Source organism: Sminthopsis crassicaudata, chromosome 4, assembly GCF_048593235.1.
Source record: "Sminthopsis crassicaudata isolate SCR6 chromosome 4, ASM4859323v1, whole genome shotgun sequence".
NCBI classification, from domain to species: domain Eukaryota; kingdom Metazoa; phylum Chordata; class Mammalia; order Dasyuromorphia; family Dasyuridae; genus Sminthopsis; species Sminthopsis crassicaudata.
In genome coordinates, this window is record NC_133620.1 from 434658342 (window position 1) to 434680557 (window position 22216).

The 22216-nt window shown below is 36.2% G+C and overlaps 1 protein-coding gene across 1 annotated transcript in view; it reads right to left on the minus strand.

Moving 5' to 3' along the window:
* Positions 1 to 19668, minus strand: part of CASQ2 (calsequestrin 2) — a 101403-nt gene extending 81735 nt beyond the window's left edge. The window contains exon 1 of the mRNA XM_074263160.1: positions 19133 to 19668. Coding sequence (XP_074119261.1) covers positions 19133 to 19366 — 234 coding nt within the window. The 5' untranslated portion in view covers positions 19367 to 19668. The remainder of the gene's footprint in view (positions 1 to 19132) is intronic.
* Positions 19669 to 22216: the final 2548 nt, after the last annotated feature.

Here is a 22216-nt window from a genome sequence, read left to right on the forward strand (position 1 = left end):
CCCTCCATTCATATGGTGTTTTATACTTTTCAATGAAATTTTATTTGCACAATATCATTTGGTCTTCCTTTCCTGTAAATATTTTGTACTCTCTTTTCCCTAAATGCCATCCACAATGCCCCTCATCTCCCCAGCAAAGTGTTATGTGGTATATTTGTCTCCAATGACATTTTTGTGTGCTCTTAAGGAGAGAGTGCTGAGTGGTTTTATGTGTGAAGCCGTGATGGGTGGGCCAGAAGAGTACCTGTTGGCTCAGGCAGCCCTGAACACAGAACAGAACAGATGGACAAGAGAGACCCAGCTGAGAGAGGGAGCCCAAGCAACAGCAGGGAGCTCCTGGCAGGGAGCCTCTCCAGCCTGGCTAGCTTATTAATGACTTTGGCTGGGCCTACCCAGCGTATAAGGCAAAACGGAGGTCTGGCAACTTCCCTCTTAATTTGGCCACATAGAGACAGTTTGATTGAATGATTTAGCACCGTGTCTCCTGCCAAATCTGGCCTATAGGTTAGATAGGCTTCTGAGGAACATATTCAGCATATTGGTCCATGTAGATGTTTGGGGAGCCGGTGTTGTACTCATGGGCTTTTAGTTTGACACCGAACTTTTAGAAAGTCTAAGCTATGGAGCAGATACAATGACCCATCTTTTTAGCATGAGTTCTTCTAAGTTTTGGATAAGTTCTTCTAATCTATCCACCAGGGATAATGATGATGATGATGATGAAGATGAAGAAAATGATAAAGATGATAATGGTGGAGGTGGTGATGATGATAATAATGATAACAATGATAATGATACAATAACAATAATAATGATTATGATGATAAGAATGATAATCATGATGATGATGGTGATAATAATGCTAATGATTATGATAATAATAATGATGGTGGCAACAGTAATAAGGATAAAGATGATAATGATACTAATGATAATGATGCTAATGATAACAGTGACAGTGACTATGATAATAACAACAATGATGATGATAGTAGAATTTATCTATCATTACAACTACTAGATAAATTTTACAAAGTACTTTCTATATGCTATCTCATTTAGATCTCAAAATAGTCCAGGAAAGCAGACGCTACCATTATTCCCAATTAACAAATGAGGCAAATAAGGTTAAGTGACTTGCTCAGGGTCACACAGCTAGGAAGTATCTGAGACAGGTTTGAAACTCAGGTTTCTTTAACTCTGAGTTTCACGCTTTATCCATTATACCAATTAACTGGATACTCTATCTCCAAATAAAGATGGAAGTGACCAAAAGGACAATATGTAGTGGGAAAGTTTCTGTGGATCAGTGATCTAGTGTCTAAGAGAAATTCAGATGAGATGGGAGTGGATGGTTGATTAGTGGTGGGCAGCAGCAATAAATGGTTGGAGCTGTGCTGGAAGGGAAAGTAGATGGTTACTCAAAAAATCCAGTCAGTATCCTACATGGGGAAGGGAGGAAAGAGAAAATAAACATTTATTAAACACCTACTGTGTATTAGGCACTGTGCTAAGAACTGTTTTACTTGTTTAATCCTTGCAAAACTTTAGGAAGTTGATACTAAAACTGAGGCAAAGTTAAATGACTTTCCCAGGGTCACACAGCTCAGAAGTATCTGAAGCCAGATTTGAAATTATGTCTTCTTAACACTAGGCCTACCATGCTAACTGCTGAGCCATCTAGCTACCATGGGGTTGGGGGAAAAGGTAAAGGTATGGGACACCATGGTGGCAGGACCCTGAGAGTGACACTCCAAAGTAGTCACAGTACTACAATACAGGTCAACAGAGGAGTGCAAGGGGAGGCATGGAAATGGTAGTCTTTGTTGACAAGAAGTACACCCCTAGAAGATATTTGTCTTCTAGGACAAAACCCCAATCATACCTTATTAATTATAGTTCTGCATGGCAGATATAAGGCTATAGCATATGAGACGTGACATTAAAAAGGCATTTCTAAAGACACATATGACCAGAAAAGAAATTGGATTATATATTTAAGAGAAATCATGTCATAGGTATAATAGATTGGCAGTAAATACAAAATATTAAAAGGCCTAGAGGAAAGCCCCAGTGTATTGGATAAATTTTCTATGGAATAATAGTGCAACAACGTGGACAAGAAAACACAAGGAATTGTGATTAACAAGCCAATGAAAGTACTGAAAAAGTGATGTTATTAATGCCAACCAAATAGTTATTCAGAAAAATTTCACCCTACCCAAATGAACTTTACAATCAGCAGTATGGTCTACTGCAATAAAATGAACTTTATAAATCTTCCAGTCTAAATCTTTTATTTCTTCCTTTCATTCCTTTTTTCTTTTCCCTCCCTCCTTCCCTTCCTTCTTTCCTTCCTTCATTCTTTCCTCCCTCCCTCCTTCCCTTCCTTCTTTCCTTTCTTCCTTCCTTCCTTCCTTCCTTCCTTCCTTCCTTCCTTCCTTCCTTCCTTCCTTCCTTCCTTCCTTCCTTTTTCTATTTATTTTTCCAGTTGTTTATTTATCCATTCATTTGTTTGTTCATTCATCTATTTATTGTTTTTAAGAAATATGATAATAAAATATATTCCCCTAAATTTTTTCATTTCATTTTCATCCCCTACTTATTCTAAACCCAAGATTTCCTAAAAATCTGGAGCTTTGATTTCATGTCTTTAAGGAAATTCCAGAATGAAAAATCCCTCCATTGATGTTTATTATCAATTCTTCTTTAATTTTTAGTTTTAGAAGGTTGTTTGAGGTGCTGGAAGATTAAATAAGGTGACTGTGTTCTCAATAATTTATGGAGATGACTCTAGGTTCTTTTGAATTCTATCAGAGGAGCACAAGCTCAGGCAGGATGCTAGGGGCACCATAGTTCATAGAACATTAGACCTAAAGTCAGGAAGAGGAATTCAAATCTCACCTTAAACACTTACTAGCTGGTGTGACTCTGGTCAAATCACTTAACTTCTCCATTTTGCCTGTTTCTTCATCTATAAAATGGGGATAATTATAACACCTGAGTTGTTGCACAGATTAAATGAGATATTGTTTGTGAAGTGGTTTGCAGACATTAAAATGGTATATAAAAAGTAGATAATATGATTAAGCTAGAAAGGCTTCTAGTGCAGTTTGATGACAAGCTACATCTGTCATCTGAAGAACAGTCTAAATGTAGAGATGCATGTCATCAGAAGGTTGTCCATCAGATAATAAATGTTTCCAGTCACTGCAGCTCCTGACAGCCATCTTCCTATGTACCATCTGCACCATGAGGGAGAAAATGTCAGATCTTTGATGAGGGACAATTTCTTTTCATGCTTACTCCATTTTTTGAAATTGATGTCCTATACATTTTTCTATATGCTGTTAATCTCAATTCTAAAAATAATTCTCTGGCTTCTTCCCCTTCTCACTTAAGCACCAGTTTGGATCATTTCAAGGTGTACAACAAACTCTTCCCCCAACCTCTCTCTTCTCTCTTTCTCTCTTTTTTCTCTCTTCCTCCCTCTCTCTCTCTCTCTCTCTCTCTCTCTCTCTCTCTCTCTCTCTCTCTCTCTCTCTTTATTTCTCTCCCTCCTTCTCTCTCTTCTCACTCTCCCTTTTTCTTTCCCTCCCCCCATACACACACACACACACACACACACACACACACACACACACACACACACACATAGTTTAGTGACACTACAGCTGGACAGAGAGATACAAATGAAGTGTGAGTAACTCTTTCTGAAAGTTCATTGGCAGGACTTGAGAATGAAGTCACTTGGCCAATCCAAAATAAACCTGACCTCATCTGGTTTTAAAGAGGGGAGCAGGTGCAAGTTTGGTGAATACCATTTTTGGAGAGTGGACAATTTGGAAATACCTGGAATTTTGTTTGTGCTGCTCTTTTGTGCTCTCATTACTCAGACTGGGAATTCCATTGAATCCAATAGTTTCCTTTTGTCTTCTCTTAAGATTTAGGAATTCTTCTTTTTGTTAGAGCAAAAACCAGGAAACTAAGGGGATACCCGCCATTTGGGGAATGGCTGCACAAGCTATGCTATATGAATGTAATGAAATACTATTGGATCACAAGAAATGAGGAAAAGACTAGTTTCAGAGAAACTTGGGAAGGTTTTTATGAACTGATATAAAGAACAAATGAATGATTTATACAATAGCAGCAATACTGTAGAGAACATTTTGGAAAAGAAACAATGGTGTAACAAGCTATTTACCTCCTGACAGAGAGATAATGGACTCAAGATGCAGAAGAAGACATATTTTCAGCATGGCTAACGTTGGTATCTGTTTTACTTGAATGGGAATATTTGCTACAAATAATTGTGAGAGTGGGAAGAAATACTAAATTTGGGACAAGGAAAAAGAAGAAGAAGAAGAAGAAGAAGAAGAAGAAGAAGAAGAAGAAGAAGAAGAAGAAGAAGAAGAAGAAGAAGAAGAAGAAGAAGAAGAAGAAGAAGAAGAAGAAGAAGAAGAAGAAGAAGAAGAAGAAGAAGAAATATTTTAATTACAAAAAAAGCTGAAAAGAATCAGAGGAGTGGCTTTGAAAGTTAATTGTTGATTTTACTATATTTTAAAAAAGAAATCTAAATTGTACATAGTAGAAATTCAGTTTCATGTTCAATCTTCCCCCATTCTTATGTTAATATGGAAATACTTATTTAACTAAAGGTTTTAGTTTAAATTAGAAAAATATAAATATTAAATATTGAAATAAATATTTTAAAATGAAATTTAGTTGATGTTGATAGTAACTGTGTGTGTGAGAGAGAGATAGTTGCACATAATTCTCACTACCCCAGGTAATTAACTGTAGTACAACTTAAAGATGGATTGTTGATCTGAATTTGTAAAAGAAATTTCCATGTCAGGACTACCCTGTTCTGAGAAAATGACAGGTTTAGTGTCCCTATCCCACCCAATAAGAATAATAACTTATACTTAGCTAGTGTATGCTCTATAAAACGCATGAGGAAAAGTAGCTTCTCATTCAATATCATACAACAATTAACTGGCAGACTTAAAAATCAATTCTATTTTTTCACAGTTTGTGTTGTTCAGTTGCTTTTTCTCTCATATTTGACTCTTTGTTACTCCCAGTTAGGGGGTCTGTGTCCTGGGAGGACCTAGTATTACTGGGTCAACTGAAATGAGTAAGCCTGTCAGGTAAAATGATAAGGGTAGGGACTATGTCTTCTATTGAGATACTAAGTACATTATTGACTGGCTGAACAAGTAACTAATTTGGAATCTCCTAGGAGATCTAGCTTATTCATAGAAAGAACTCCGACTCTTGGTCTAGTCCTAAAATCAACTCAGCTTCCTGGGAAGCATCCAAATGGTCCATTATGACTTAATTTATTCAACACATTCATACCTAAGGATAAAACCAAGAGAAAACATGATCCTTATCACTTGGAAAACTCTGCTTACCTAATAGACTAAGAGCATTATCTAAAAATGAAGAGACAATCAGCTGGGAATTGCTACACGATGATGACTGTATTCATGGAGGGCATGCAAGAAAACACTTCAATGATGATGGATCATTTTGCAGAGCGAACAGTTCTGTGAGATGATGATAAGTCTGAAGAAGACTGAAGTAATGTCCTAGCTGCAAGGCCATACATAGCCAAAATTTCATTTAGATAAAATGCTAAAAATAGCATTTAGGCAGCATAATTTTTATTAACTAAATAAGAAAATCAAACACTGATTCAAGGAGGCAGCAAAAATGGCATTGGGTACCAGTCCAAACTAAAGGTTTATGAAAGAGAGGGCTCTGAAGATTGGCTTCCATAGACTTTACAATCTCACTACCCTTACTCAGCTTTAAATGACACATCAAAATCAATAGCAAAAGGGGGCTATATTCAAACCAATAATTAGGGCAGTGAATCTGGGACTTTGCCTCAGTGTAAGAAAATACTTATATTCTTTTCAGCAACATATAAACAATGGAGCTTAACATCTAGTTATATGTTTCTTTCTCATTTTATAAATAATTAAAATAAGGCTCAGAAAGGTGAAGCCATTTGCTTCTTAAATATGGCAAATAATTGTCTTTGGGATTTGGTCTTCTCATGCTTTTGTGATACAGATATGGTTGGCTAGAATCCCTGAGAAAAAGGAGAAAATTTCTCAGAATGGGAAGGTACTTTGACTAACTTTGACAGTAATTGGACTCTGCCAAGTAAAAGAACCACTAGGAAAGAACCTGAATCAGAGTCATAGAGAGACTCCAAACTATAAAGTACTCAAGTCCCTAGATTTTCTTCTGTACCAGAGCCTCAAGGAAGCTACAGAGTAGGAAGTTGATGAAGGAAGCAGGACTTTTGGAGATTATATCAACCAGGATTCCTCAGAGACCCAGAAAGTTATTTTTGTTCCCAGTAGACCCTGGATTTGGAATGATGCCCCACTGGCAAGAAGGCTGTTGGTACATTAGAGTGTTCCTCAGCATATTGAGCACATCCTGTACATATGCATATGGCAAGAGTGATAATTTTGGAGTCAGATGACTTATTCATCCTAGTTATGCCTATTAATACCTGAATGAATTAATTAATACCATTTTCCTCATCTGTAAAATGAAAGAATTGGACTGAATGTTTTCTTAGTTCTTTCTGAGCTCAGCATCTACCCTCCCGTGAATTAATAGAAAACCATTGAGGGTTTATGATCAGGGCAGTGGTATGACAGATCTGTACATTAGGAAGATTATTGAAGAAGCCATGTGAAGGATGGATTGGAAGGGAAGAGTATAGATCCAAGTAGGGCAGGGAAGAGGTTGTTACAAGAGTGATTTAGAAGTAAGTAAGACTTGAACTTGAATGGTGGCCATATGAATGGAAAGTGATAGGAAGGATATTATGAAGCTTAAATTGACAGGCCCTTGCCATTGCTTGTAAGTCAAAGTTAAAGAAGAGAAAATAGTAAAATACAGCTCCAAAGTTTCAAGCCTGTGTATCTGAGAAAATAGTAAGAGGAGAGTCATGTTTTAGGGAGGAAATGCTAAGTTCTGTTTTGGATACCTTGAATTTAAATATTTTTATGTTTGTTTTCTGTCTTCTCTCTCTTTTAAAAATAACTACAGAATCTTCAATTTGGAAGAACCCCAGAGGCCATCAAAGGAGTCATCCAATCTGAAGTTGAAGACCTCAAGGAAGGGGAGCCTACTACCTCTGGGCTGCTCATTCTATTTTTGGACAATTAATTATATACAAGTTCCTTTTTTCTCAAAAAATTCATTTCTTGAGACTTTCCCAACTTATTTAGATCATTTCATTGCTAAATTAGGGGGTTTCCTTACCATACCCAGTCGCCTCTTCTATTCCTTTGGTTGAACCATAAGGCTTTTTCATCTGATCTTAAGAGGGTATGATCTGGTTATCCCTATTCTGCATGTGTTTTTCCCTAATATTTTGTGCCTAGAATTGAGCCCAGTACTACAGACATAGTATGATCAGGACAGAGTATTGATTCAGTCTTCCTTTTTAAATTCAGCTTAAATTCATATTCATTTTTGGGTTGCCTTGTAACACTATTAATCCATATTTACCATATAGCCCAATAAAAGCTCCAGAAGCATTCTGTATGAACTGTTAAATACCAAAGATGATAAGGAAAAATGATGAATAGTTAGCTAGTACTTTAAAGTTTGCAAAGTGCTTTATTTGGTACTAACAACACTCCAGTGAAGTAGGTACTGTTATTATCCTAATTTTGTACATATGGAAACCAAATTACAAGCTAGTAAATATCTGAGGCCAAATTTGAACTCAGGTCTTTTTGATCCCAAATCCATAACTCTACCCCCACACCACCTAGTTACTTTTATGTGACTTACCCAAAGTCAAAAAGATGATTAATAATAGAGTGAGAACTAGAATCCAAATTTCCCAGCTCCCAAGATCCCAGGGACTGCTGCAATCATTTTAGGAGATAAAAGTTGTAAGTGACTCAAAGGCTATTGGAAAAAAAATATGTTGAGTACAGATAGGTTTTGTGATGCATTTTGTGTGTAAGGATTTTGAGATACCACCAAAGATGTATATAACCAGAAGAATTAGTTTGTTAAATGGCCAAATTGAAGTTTAACAAATGAATTTTTAAAATGAACCATTATTAGAAGATGCAAAGTAAAGATTCCAATAAATTGCTTAAATCTCTTTAAAATTTATGAAAGGATATTGATAAGAATTATACAGAAAGAGTAAATAAATGAAAATAAATTCCCCCCTGCCCTTCCCCAAAAACATTTATTTAGTACTTGCTATTGTGCCAAGCATTATGCTAAGCACTGGGGAAATAAATAAAAAGCAAGATAGTTTCTGCCTTCAAGGATCTTATGTTTTAATAACATAAAATTAAAAGATTCCCAGGGTGGGAAATCTCAACATTGGTGAGATAATGGATCTATCAAAGTAATACTGAGCTCAGATGTTATCTTATATCTATCCAGTTATTTACTCATCCAGCCAGCCAAGAGTTTTTTTTTTTTTTAAACGTCATGTGCAGAGTCCTGTTCTAGGTTAAATGCTCCCTGGGGAAAATCATAGCTATTCATCAATCCAATTGGAATATACTAATTAGCTAATTCATTGACATGAAATAAACAAACTTTTCTTAAGCATTGACTATGCAATGCATTATGCTCAGGGCAAAGAGAAGTAGTAGGATAAATAAGTTGTGATATTTACCCTCAATAAAATTACAATTGATTCAGGGTGAAAAGATATGCCAGAGAAAAAATATAATATAGATTAAAAATATTTAAATATATGAAGAGAGAAAAGTGCTATGACATCAGATGACAGAAAGATCACTTCTTGGTTACTCCTACAAAAATTCTGGGGGTGATGGATTTAGGTGCTTTGAAGTCACATTTAGGATTCACAGTTGGAATAATAATTGCTAGCATTTATAAAGCACTTTAAGATTTGCAAAATGCTTTTTCCTATATCATTTCATATGATCCCTGCAACAATTTCTGTTGCCTTCCTTTTATAAATCATTTATCTAGGGCTAGTAGAAGTGAAGCCATTTTAAGGATGAAGAAACTGAGACCTAGGGAGATAGATGAGGAAACTGATACTCAGAGGGGTTATTTTTGTTGCTTTATTGCTTACACAACTCTTTAGTGTCAGGCACAGGATTCAAACTTGATTATTTCCAAGTTCAGTGTTCTTTCCACTGCCATGTTGCATATCTAGAATCTAAGGCTTGTCTGTTTAGAATAAATAATGGGATTGAGAAGCAGCACCTGCTGGTGGTACTTAGGTCTAGTGGAATCAATTGGGACATGATCCTCAAGTTCATACTTAAAATAGTATATTTAATATGGAAAGTAATCCCATAGGAGGGCTTTTGCACATCACATGCCTAAAAAATGAAGTAGGCGGAAAAACTGGAAAGGAGAAGGGTATTGGGGAACAAAAGAGGCAAAGAGGAATTATATTGTTTGCCCATATCCTCTTCCACAGTTTCATATTTCCAGAATGCTAATGGGATTTGGCCACTCTGATATTTCTAAATATCATCTTAGCTGAGCTGCTACTGGTCATTTGAGAATCCCAGATCTTTGTTATGAGGGGCTACTTTTGGGGAGATATAAAAATCTAGATGATGTAAAAATAAACAATACCAATAAAAATCTCTTAAAGAAAATTCATATCCCTTGGAAACAGAGCCCCCTAGGTCCCAACACTGTGTAGCTTAGAACTACATAGCCCAAGACTATGTAAAAGGAGAGGTGAGGGTGGAGATAAAGGAGACTTCATCAAAGAGAGGTCAGGCATTTTCTTGGGGATATAATGCCCTGGGAAAGTATTTTTCATTTAGTGATTTGTTATAATAATCTACTCATGCTAAAAAAAAATTCTTCAGGGGTGTCTTAAATAGTAAATAATGCTTAAATTTTAAAATGCAGACTATTATGGGTATTATATTAAATTATTCTCGTTATTCACAACATTTTGTCGTCGAAAAGGGTTCATGGGATTAAAAAAAGAGAGAACTATTGCAGTATGGAGATCAGGAAAGAGTAGTGCTAGGCAAAATTGTAAAGATTGTATAATTCTAGGTTAGGCAGTTCTTTATTCCTCTCTAGATCTATCATTTTATCTTTTTTTGGGCAGAGTATTTAGTGTACTCAGCTATGCCAACATTTTGTCCCTTATCTGTCCCCACTATCTTCTTTGTCACTAATGTAGGTGATTAGTACTGCTATGCTCTATCCCATTACCTCTTTCTTTCAACATTATTCTTAAGATTTAAAATTCAGTGGTAGTTGGATTTAAATAGCCATTAAGAACTTAAAGCATTTCTGTTCCACAAGAAATTTATATTTACTATTGGCTAAAACCTCAAGTAAAAAGAATGAAACTTTAAAGGTAAAATTTAGGACATGAGGAATGAAGGTGATTGTGGAATTTTTTGGGTGCTTTTCAAATTACACAACAACAATCTATTTTGTCAGTGATTAAGGCTAGTTTGATTCCCAGAGGTTTGTTTGTTTTAATAAATTTTAATTTTTTGTCAATTTAAAAAGGCCTTATAAATTTAAGGCTTAAATAAGGCCTCTGAAAAAAAGGCATTTTTTTCTCCTTCACAACTTCCATACTCACTAAAAAGGAAAGAAAGAAAAAAGAGATGAAGAAAGGAAGAAAGGAAGAAAGGAAGGAAGGAAGGAAGGAAGAACAAAGAAAGAAAGAAAGAAAGAAAGAAAGAAAGAAAGAAAGAAAGAAAGAAAGAAAGAAAGAAAGAAAGAAAGAAAGAAAGAAAGAAAGAAAGAAAGAAAGAAAGAAAGAAAGAAAGAAAGAAAGAAAGAAAGAAAGAAAAAGAAAGAAAGGAGGGAGGGAGGGAGAAAGGGAGGGAGGGAGGGAGGAAGGAAGGAAGAAAGGAAGAGAGAGAGAGAAAGAAGGAAGGAAGAAAGAAAGAAAGAAAGAAAGAAAGAAAGAAAGAAAGAAAGAAAGAAAGAAAGAAAGAAAGAAAGAAAGAAAGAAAGAGAGAGAAAGAAGGGAAGGAAGGAGCGAGGGAGGGAGGGAGGGAGGAAGGAAGGAAGGAAGAAAGAGAGAGAGAAAGAAGGAAGGAAGGAAGGAAGGAAGAAAGAAAGAAAGAAAGAGAGAAAGAAAGGAAGAGAGAAAGAAAGAGAGAAAGAAAGAAAGAGAGAAAGAAAGGAAGAGAGAAAGAAATAGAGAAAGAAAGAGAGAGAGAAAGAAAGAGAGAAAGAAAGAAGGAAGGAAGGAAGAAAAGAAGGAAGGAAGGAAGGAAAGAAGGAAGGAAGGAAAGAAGGAAGGAAGGAGAGAGAAAGGAAAGAAGGAGAGAGGAAGGAAGGAAAGGAAAGAAAGAAACAATGGAGGAAGCAAGGGAGAAAAGAAGGAGAAAAGGAAAGAAGGGAAGAAAGAAAGAAAGAAAGGAGAGAAGAAAGAAGAGAGAGAAGAAATACAGAGTCCTTATATCATATAGACAAAGTTGAGCAAAACAAATATCCATGCTAGCCATGTCCAAAAATGTATTTCTTATTTTTTATATTAATCCTTTATTTCTCTGTCAGGATTTTTCATAAGTTTTCTGCAACTGTGGCTGATCATTTAACTGAATAAGAATTCCTAAGTCTTTTAGAATTGTCTTTTTAAAAAAATATTGAGCATTTAGATGGCACAGTGGATGGAATGCTGGCCTAGAGTTAGAAAGACACCTCTTTCACAGTTCAAATCCAGCCTTAGTCACTTGTTAGCTTGAATAAGTCACTCAATCATATTTGCCTTAAAATGAATTGAAAAAAGGAAATGGCCAAAGCATTTCTATATTTTTGCCAAGAAACCCCATGAAGGGTTTTCTCATGAAGAGTTGGATGTGACTGAAACAGATGAACAACAAAGAATATTGATTATATTTCTTGTGGGCAGTTATTCTCTAACTCAAAAATCATCTTTAGGAATAAGCCATTTAACACATACAACCAAGCTGTTTGTTTGGTTTGGTGGGTCATAGGACTAGTTTCAAAGCTAAGGAGACCTTTTGTTGTTGTTATTGTTGTTGAATCATTTCAGTCACATCTCATTCTTTGTGATCCCATTTGGAGTTTTCTTGGCAAAGATACTGGAATGGTTTGCCATTTCCTTCTCTAGCTCATTTTATGGATAAGGAACCAAGGCCAACAGAGTTAAGTGACTTATTCAGGGTCACATAGCCAGTGTATGTCTGAGGCTGGGTTTTAACTCATGTCTTTTCTCACTCCAGATGCAGCACTCTAATCCACTGTGCCACCTAGTGCCTTGAAAGAAATATTTGAAGGTATTTATTTTAACCTCTTTAGTTTATAGAAAAAGAAACAGACTGAGATAGGACAAATCACTTATTTAATATCATACAGATAGCAAGGGGGAGGGTCGGAATGGAACACAAATCTTCAGAGCTTTGGAAGGAGAGTAGCTGCTATTTTCAATCTGATTCTGAGCCAAAAAGAGGGATTGAAGGGAGTGGATAATGTGGATACTTGGAGAGAACAGATATCAAAAGTTTTAGGTCTTAAATTATATAAGGGAAGTTAGTCTAAGAGGTATGAGAAGTTGTCAAGAATGAACATCTAAAAATACAAAGATAAATAATTTTAATAAAGAATAAAAAAGAGATGTGTGAGAGAGAGACAGACAGACAGGCAGAGAGACACAGAGAGATACAGAGATATAGAGACAGAGAGACAGAATATTGGCAAATAGGAAACTCACTAATCAACATCGAATTTAAATGAATTCGACAAAGTTGGAACTGGAAATGAAGGATGAATACAAAAGCATGGTATAACTTTCTAAAAATAGTTGCAGGAATATTAAATTTCAGAAATAGGTCAAGTTTGTAAGTAGTCAGAAAAGTTTCTTAAAAGTTATATCAAGAAGAAAAAAATGGATCAGTGTTCATATGGAGGGGATGATAATGAAGAGGGGACCCCGGAACTCTGAAAATCCTTGAAGGAGAAAATCGCCTTCAATAATAACAGAGAAAACATCAGATCACAAATTCAGAGCTGGAAGTTAGAGGTCATTTGGTCTAGCCCCCTATTTCAAACAGGTTGCTAAAATCCACATTGGCTTAGGAATCTGCTCAAAGTCACATAGTGAGATAATAAGAAGGGGTCAAGCCCAGGACTTCTGACTCTAAATTGAATGTTCTCTCCATTTGCCTCTCTTCCAACCATTCAGGAATGGAATATAGTCAAGAAGGGGATAGTGGGTGCTCCCAGAAGGAGATGTTTTCTTTAGGGACGTTGGCAGGGATATTTGGGGTATTAGGACTGAAGAGAGAGCCCTTCTCAAATTACTGCTTGGGAGTAGATATTGTTAGCTCAGATAGTTGGACCTTGGCTTTGGCCATTGAGAATCATTCTTCTTAAAACCTGCTCTGATTGTGGACCAGACAATGGTGGAAAGCTTAGAATTTCCTTACCTTTAAGGTAGGTCCCCAATCTTTTTTGCCTTTATGGACGCTAAACAATGAAGGAACAATTCAATCAACAAGTATTTATTAAGCACTACCATGTGCCAGGCATAGTGCCAGGGGATGCCTATAAAAACAAAAATGAAAAGATCCCTGCTCTCAACTACCTTACATTTTATTTACTTATTCAAGGATGTATATCACAGGCATTTAATACATACAACCAAGCTGTTTGTTTGGTTTGGTGGGTCATAGGACTAGTTTCAAAGCTAAGGAAACCTTTTGTTGTTGTTATTGTTGTTGAATCATTTCAGTCACATCTCATTCTTTGTGATCCCATTTGGAGTTTTCTTGGCAAAGATACTGGAATGGTTTGCCATTTCCTTCTCTAGCTCATTTTATGGATAAGTAAATAAAATAAAGTAAGTGTGGAAGTGTGGAAGATATATTGGAGAGTTGAGGGATGAGGCAGGGAGACAATAATAGTAAGGTGGTGAAGTGGAAATTGGGAAAACCTCTGGTTGCATATATTTACTAGCTGTATGATTCTGGGTAAGTCATTTATCTTTGTTTGCCTCAGTTTTCTCATCTTTCTGCATTAGTCTAAGAGAAAAATGCTAAGTTCCTGAACTAAAGGGGTGTGAACCATGTGAGTAAAGAGAATGAGGCACATTAAAGAGATATGGATTTGGCACATTTATTAGGCATAGGGGAAGGTGAAAGAGACCAAAGAGTCAAAAATGATGCCTAAGTTTTGATCTTGAGTGATTAGATTACTGGTGTACCTGTGTTAGAAATAGGGGAGTGAAGAAGGATATGTTTTTGGGCGGAGATGAGTTCTTTTAGAGGAGAAGCAATGTTTGAGATTAATTTAAAAAAATTCTTATATTAAGTAGTTCTGGTGATGAATGAATATAGTAAATTAAATACAAAAAGTAGATGTTCCAGTATGCAAATGACATTGTTATAGTTAAATGAAGCCTGAGAACATTACAGTCTTCTCAATGAGATTCACAGCCACCTGAAAGAATCCAGCCTATTTACAAAGGAATAGCTAAGCAGATGACAAATGTCTATTACCTGGACTATGACATGCAATTGGATTTGAAAAATTCGGGGGAGCTTATTAATCAACATAGAAAATACTACACGTGGTAACCAAAAATTGAACAGTGTGGAGAAAAAAAAGAGTACATTTTATTTGGGAAATAGTACAATCCTTTTACTCAGTCAATCCCATGAGTCCAAACTTTTCCATGACAAGATCCCACCTTTTAAGACTGATATTTTTCTGAATAATTCAAATCATGGAATTTAATAATCTCTAAAAAATTAAAATTATGGGCTACTTAAAGAACAAGGTAAAGAAAGATCTATGTGAACATAAATAGGCCAGCATATATTAGCACTCAGGAATTGTAAGAAATACAATAAAATAGAATAGCAAACAAATAAATTAAGTAGATAAACAAATAGAATAAAAGATATCTTTACAGAAAAACTGTGATTAGAAAAAGGAGAGTCAATCTTATGACAAAGGGGAAAAAAGAGGAATAATCATTTATAAAAGCACTTCCAAGTATTGTGCTAAATGTTTGACAAATGTTTACCTCATTTGATCTTCACAACAAGCCTAGGTAGGGTACTCTTATTATCTCCCTTTTTACAACTGAGGAAAACAGACAGTGATTGAGTGACTTGTGCAGAGTAACACAGATAATTATCTGAATCTGAATTGGAACTCAGATCTTCTTCATTTCAGGCAGTGTCCACACAGCTGCCTATTGAGATGTATCACCGATGGACCATCTCATTCCTCTTCAAGATCTCTAAGCACTCCTCTTTTTTCACTTTTCTTTTATGTGCTGCCTTCTCTCCATTTAAAAGAAAGCACTGTCTTTCTAATTATACATATATCCTCAAGCCTTAGCATAATGCCCAGCATGTTGTAAAAGTCAATAAATTTTAGGTAACTGACTTCTTGCCTGACCACCCGCATGCTCTAATATTTTCTTAGGAATTTTTTTATGTTGTTTGTTTATTGCTGAGGGCAATTGGGGTTAAGTGACTGCCCCAGGATCACACACAGCTAGGGAAGTGTTTAAGTGTCCTGAGGTCAGATTTTGCACTCAAGTCCCTCCTGACTTCAGGGGCTGGTGCTCTACCCATTGTACAACCTTGCTGCCCCTCCTTAGAAAATTTTAAGAGAGTCAGAGGAAGAAATTCCAAATATCTGATGATCTTTTCTGGAGATGATTTTATAGAAGCACAAGGGACAAAAAATAATGAAGGACTATAAGTCAAAAAATGGGTCCCCTGGAGGAATGTCCCTGCTTCAAGAAGATCACAGATTGGGGGCAGCTAGATGGCCCTAGCGGATAGAGTGCTGGCCCTAAAGTCAGGAAGACCTGAGTTCAAATCCAGCTTCAGACACAATACTTTCTAGCTGTGTGATCTCAGGAAAAAAATAAAATAAAATAAAAAATATCACAGATCCATATGAATAGGGAAACAAAAGGATGTAATCATTCAATTAAAAAAAAACTAGCTTATTCAGTCAGGCCATGTCATATTTAATATCCATATCCAAGTGCCTTGTACATAGTAAGTTCTTTATAAATGTGTGGAATGGAATTAGAAAATTCTTTAGTCTAATCTCTTCATTTAGTATATGAGGAAATTGAAACTCATCAAAATTTCTCAGTTAATAAAAGACAGGACTATTCCCAACATTAGAACCTAAGTCTCTTGAGTGCCATTTTCACTACAGTATAATGTCACTCTAGCGATTAACCAGCACTGTGGTGCAGTTGTATGAAATCAGAAAGATCTGGGTTCAAATCCTGCCTCTGATACTTATTAACTATGTGACCCTTTTAACCAATGAACTAGTCATGAACAAAGACTTTCTGTGAAACAAATTGCCAAATCATTGGACGTTTTTGGGTTTTGCTGTATTCCTCGTAAAATGAGGTAGTTTCGTTCAGAAAGCGTGAAGATCCTTCCCAGCTCTTAAATCTCTCTCTGCAATTAGGGTTAAGTGCAGGGTCACACAACTAGTAAGTATTAAGTGTCCTGAAGCTACAGTTTGAAACTCAGGTCCCTGCTGACCCCAGGGGCTGGTGCTCTATCTACTGTGTCACCCAGCTGCCTTCAGTTCTAAATCTCAATGCTGTCAGTTCAATGGTAATTGATACTCATGTGCAGAGGCAGAATAGCACATGGCAACTTTGAGTACTGGCAGAGATAATAATAGAGTCCCACCTTCCAGGCTTGTTGTAAGGGCTCAAGTGAGATTGTATCTGGAAAATGCTTTGCAAACTTTAAAATATTATAAAAATCCTAGTTATCACCATTATTTATCACCATCATCATTCTTTTAAGATATCAGGAACTGTCAGTAAGAAATGGAAAATATCACAACAATATATGATCAAAAATGGAGGGTCAGTCACATAACAAAGGGAAGGAAGAGGAATAAGAATTTTATTACATCTACTATGTTTCCAGGTGATGTGCTAAGTGGCTTTACAAATATAATTTCATTTGATTTTTCACAGCAAGTCTGTGATGGAGATGCTTATTATCCCCATTTTATAGTTGAGGAAACTGAGGCAAAGGTTAAGTGGATTTAGAGTTTGACAGCCTTAGAAATGATGGGAGTCCCAACTTTCTCTATTTTATGAACAGGAAAAACCATAACCTGGAAATTTTTTTGCTTGAAGTCACACAGGAAGTAAGCACCAGAATCAATATTCAGATTCAGATATTTTGACTCTAAATTCAGGGCTCATTCCCCACACCATACAGTTAGAGGAAGTTAGAGACCCTAGAGGTTAGGGTGCTAGATTTGAACTCAGAAGACATGAAATCAATTCAAGCTTCAGATACTCAAAAAGCTGTGTGACTCTAGTTAAGTCACTTAACCTTAATTTGCCTCAGTTTCCTCAACTATAAAATAGATATAATAATAATTTAACCCAGGGTTTTTGGTGAGGATCAAATTAGATGTATTTGTAAAGCACTTAGCATAGTACTGATCACAGTGTAAGTTTTTAAAAGACATGTCTTTCTCTGTATACATATATTGTATTTAATTTATATTTTAACATATGTAACATGTATTGTCAACCTGCCATCTAGGGGAGGGGAGTGGGGGGAAGGAGGGGAAAAAATTGGAACAAAAGGTTTGGCAATTGTCAATGCTGTAAAATTACCCATGCATATATCTTATAAATAAAAAGCTATACTAAAATAATAATAAAATAAATAAAAATAAAAATTGGGGAAAAAAAAGACATGTCTTTCTCTTCTGCAATGGGAAACATATTGGAGCTGGTGTCATGACCATTTTGGTCCTAGTTCTGACCTTTATTTGTTGTGTAAACTCTGGACAAGATAAATGAGCCTTGGGTTTTCCACTTCTGAAAATCAAGGGTATTAATATTTGCACTACCCACTTTGCAAGTTTGTCATAAGTCAAATATCTCAAAATCTTAAGAGTGTGAGGTAAAATGGGATTATTGTAATCAACACCTTGAAGCACTGCAAGATCTTTGTTTTCTGAATCCCAAGAAATCATCTTTTGTGCTCTTATTATATTTTAATTCTTTGAAAGCTGATGATGCATGTGTTCTATAAATGGTAACTTTATCATTAACCAAAGATCTGGCTATTCTTGGATTAACTAAGCACTTTGACTAAGCCAGATAACAGAGAGCCTATCCTGGTATTTTCCATGTGGACAGGGCTGTGCTAGGCAGTCATATTGAAAAGGAATAACTTTGACTGAAAAGGCATCTAAGAACCTCCTAGAATGCTTGGCAGCCATGGAGACTTGCAGTGACTGAGAGATCTTAAGATGTCTGGATGTCCTCAGAAGGGTAAGTCCTCCACACGTTCACAGGAGATTAGAAACTTGGCACCCTGCCAGGTTATAAACAGCCCATATGAACCAATTGAAATGACAGCTGTCTTCTCCCAGTGTCTTCTGCTAACTAAGAGACTTTTATGAGAAAAACTCTTTGAGTTCATCTCCACTCCTCTCTCCATGGTGTTCGCTGTGGATGTGAGCCAAATTATGAGACTGAAAATGACTGAACAACATCCAAATGAGAAAGAACAAGAATAGTTTTTTTATTGTTCCCCTATTTTAGCGATGGATAGGGCAAAGGTCAACTTCTAGTTCTGGGGGACCAAGGAAGTCCGGCGAATAAAATCCACAGTTAATCCACAATTCTCAGGTATAATCCATTATATTGAATAAGTCTTTTCTTCAACCTATTGCCAGATTCCCATCTTTCTTTTCCCCTACTTGACTTCCAGTGAAAGTCTTACCTCAAGCTGGAGGAACCAAGAGATAAAAAGGGTTGAGAAAAGGAGCTCCTGGATAACCAAGGACAGCTCATATATAAATACTGTACATCATCACATGTTGGGCTATGTTTCTGAATGCTGTTCCTTGGTCAGCTGGCTCTTTCTGTGACCCAACTGGAATTGCAGAGACAGATTTGGACAGAAACAGATGCGAGATCGGGACACTGCTAGAGATCAATGTACTTTAACAACATGGTCCCACCCCAATCTCTCCCAAATAAATACACACACACACACACACACACACACACACACACACGCACATTACATATATATGTAGCCACATACTCAATCCAGCAGCTTTTGCAAGCACATTTTCTGCTTACCTCCAAGACAATTTCTTTCATTTGGAACTGCCTTTGGGAGACTTTATCAGAAGATACCGGCTCATGGTAAAAGAGGCAGAGCAGGTCATATTTCTTCAGAATTTGCTTGTAGTTCTTCTCATTGAGGCTTATTACCCGGTCCTTCCCATCGTAACTGGGGAAGTTCAGTCCCTCTTCTGTTTTGCAAGAAGGCAGCAGGTAAAAACCTACTAGTAAAAGAGAAACTAGCTTCATTGAGGATGACCCTCTCTGCCTGTCCTTCCCTAGAAATAATCCAGTGCAGTAGAGGATACAAAGGTTATTTGGATACTGTTGGAGACAAGGGCCAGAATCAGTTTACATAAAATTTGTTTTTCTTTTGCCCTTCTGGTGTTTGATCCAAACTCTTTCAGCCCAGTTAACTTTGCAGTTAGGCACTCAGGACAAAGCGCCTCAGACGCTCTCACACACACATGTCCGTGCACAAAGAGAGACAGGCAGAGGAGGCTTGTCAAGCCAAACCCCAGATACCTTACATAGCTTGGCCCAACTCCTGTGTCGTGAGGAACTCCATTTTTAGGATGCAGTTGTTTCAGGCTAAAAATAAACCATGCAATGAATAAAAGGGACAGATATGATACTATTGAGGGATTCGCTGACACTATGGAGGTGAGGGGGAGAAGAGAGTGCACAAATGCATGAGATGGTTATAAAGAACACAGAGAGAAGTGAGGAGAAAAGAGATAAGGTGCTAGTAGCTAATGGAAGTTTTGAAAAAGGATCATAATATACACCAAAAGTATGCGATCTTTGGGTAGACATAAAGAAAATCAGTCAGTGCTTAGAATTATAGATATTTATATCTATTATAGAATTATAGATCTTAGGGCTCATCTAATTCTACCTTTTATTTTACAAATGAAGAAACTAAGGCCTCCAGAGATTCAACAGACCATATCAGTAGTAGGTTATCAGGATGGGAAAATGAATCCAATTTCACAAACTTCACAATCATAACTCTTACACAACAGTCTCCTAATTTTCACCTTTAAGCATGCTAATGCTCAGGCCATAGTTCCAACTATCATTGGTGTATTTTGTGCAATGATGGGATAAAAGAGGGAAGAATTCTTTTTTATAAAAAAAGTTTTACTGATGTTTAATGGTTTTTAACATTGATATCAAATCCTATTTACTCTCTTGTTTTAGTAGAATGTTCCTTTATTTTTAAAAACAAAATACAGTTTAAAAAGATCAAACTGCCAAATGAAATATGTTAGACAATGTATGCCTAAGCATATCTCCCCAACTCTGTTATTAAAAGAAAGAACACACATTTGAGCATCAATCTTCCGAAGTCACAATTAGTCACCACATTGATCTGAATGTTGAAGTCTCTTCAGAATTGTTTTCCTTCACATTATGGTAGTCATTGTTGATATTTTCTCTTATGATTTTATGAATTTTGCTCTATGGCAATTTAAACAAGTCTTTCTGTGTTATTTTTCATCACACAGTTTTCATTTCTTTTTATTATTATTATAGCTTTTTATTTTTAAGATATATGCATGGGTAATTTTTCAGAATTGACAATTGCAAAATCTTTTGTTCCAACTTTTCCCCTCCTTCCTCCCACCCCACCCCCAGATGGCAGGTTGGCCAATACATGTTAAATATGTTAAAGTATAAGTTTATAAACTTATACTTATATACAATATATGTATACATGTCCATACAATTATTTTGCTGTACAAAAAGAATCGGGCTTTGAAATAGTGTACAATTAGCCTATGAAGGAAATCAAAAATGCAGGTGGACAAAAATAGAGGGATTAGGAATTCTATGTAGAGGTTAATAGTCACCTCCTAGAGTTCTTTCACTGTGTGTAGCTGGTTCAGTTCCTTACTGCTCTATTGGGACTGATTTGGTTCATCTCATTGTTGGAGAGGGCCACGTCCATCAGAATTGATCATCATATAGTATTGTTGTTGAAGTATATAATGATCTCCTGGTCCTGCTCATTTCACTTAGTTCATGTAAGTCTCTCCATCCCTTTCTTAAATCATCCTGCCCACAGTCTTCATTTTATTATGAGACAATAATATTTCATTATATTCATAAACCACATCACAATTTGTTTAGTCATTCCCAAACCCATGGTCACTTTGTTTCCAGTTTTTTTTTTGCTTGTTTATTTTGCTACTTCCCTAAAAATACTGGTATTTTTATGGTACTTTTCTCTCTACCTTTGACCTACTTAGGTTATATGATTGGCAACATAGTTCTAAATTGTAATCCATGTTGCACCAGTTCATAATTATTGTTAGTGTTTCAGTGTTCTTCACCTATATATTTATTGCTTCCCACTGTATCCCTTATATTATAACATCATATATTATGTAATGTATACCTTATCCTTAAATACTTTGACCAGATAATAAGATATTAAGATGGCACTCACTAGAAAAGACCCTAATGTTTGGAAAGATTGAAGACAAAAGGAAAAGGGGATGGCAGAAAAGGAAATGGATAGATAGTGTCATAGAAACAATGAACATGAATTTGGGCAGAAAGTCCTTGGAGTGCTATGGTCCATGGGATCAAAGAGTTGGCCATGACTGAACTATTGAACACCAACTCTATCCCCATTGCCAGGGCTTTGAGAGGTCACCAAATGTAGACACTTACTGTTCCACCTCATGAAGAGGGGGAGGATATTCCTTTTCTAAGATGCAGAATGATAAAAATAGGGACATCCTTTCTTTCCCTCTATATAAGGTATACCCCATATATAGGTACACATTGACTCACAACCTGGGGACTCTGTCTGCAATATTTTTCTCCTATCTTGGGGATATTTGAACCATCCAGGACTCCATGTGACTCTACACTAACTTAATGAATAAGACAACAACAGCAACACCACAAAAAGAAATTCTATAGAATCTGTCAGAAACCTGGAGTAGTATCTAAGTTCTCTTATTGCCAGAAAATTCACATTTCTATTCTACTTCCTTCACTGGCTCTGATGAAATTTCCTTATATATAAAATGGGGGAGTAAGACTGAATGACCTCTAAAGTTTTTATCACATCTAAATTTATGA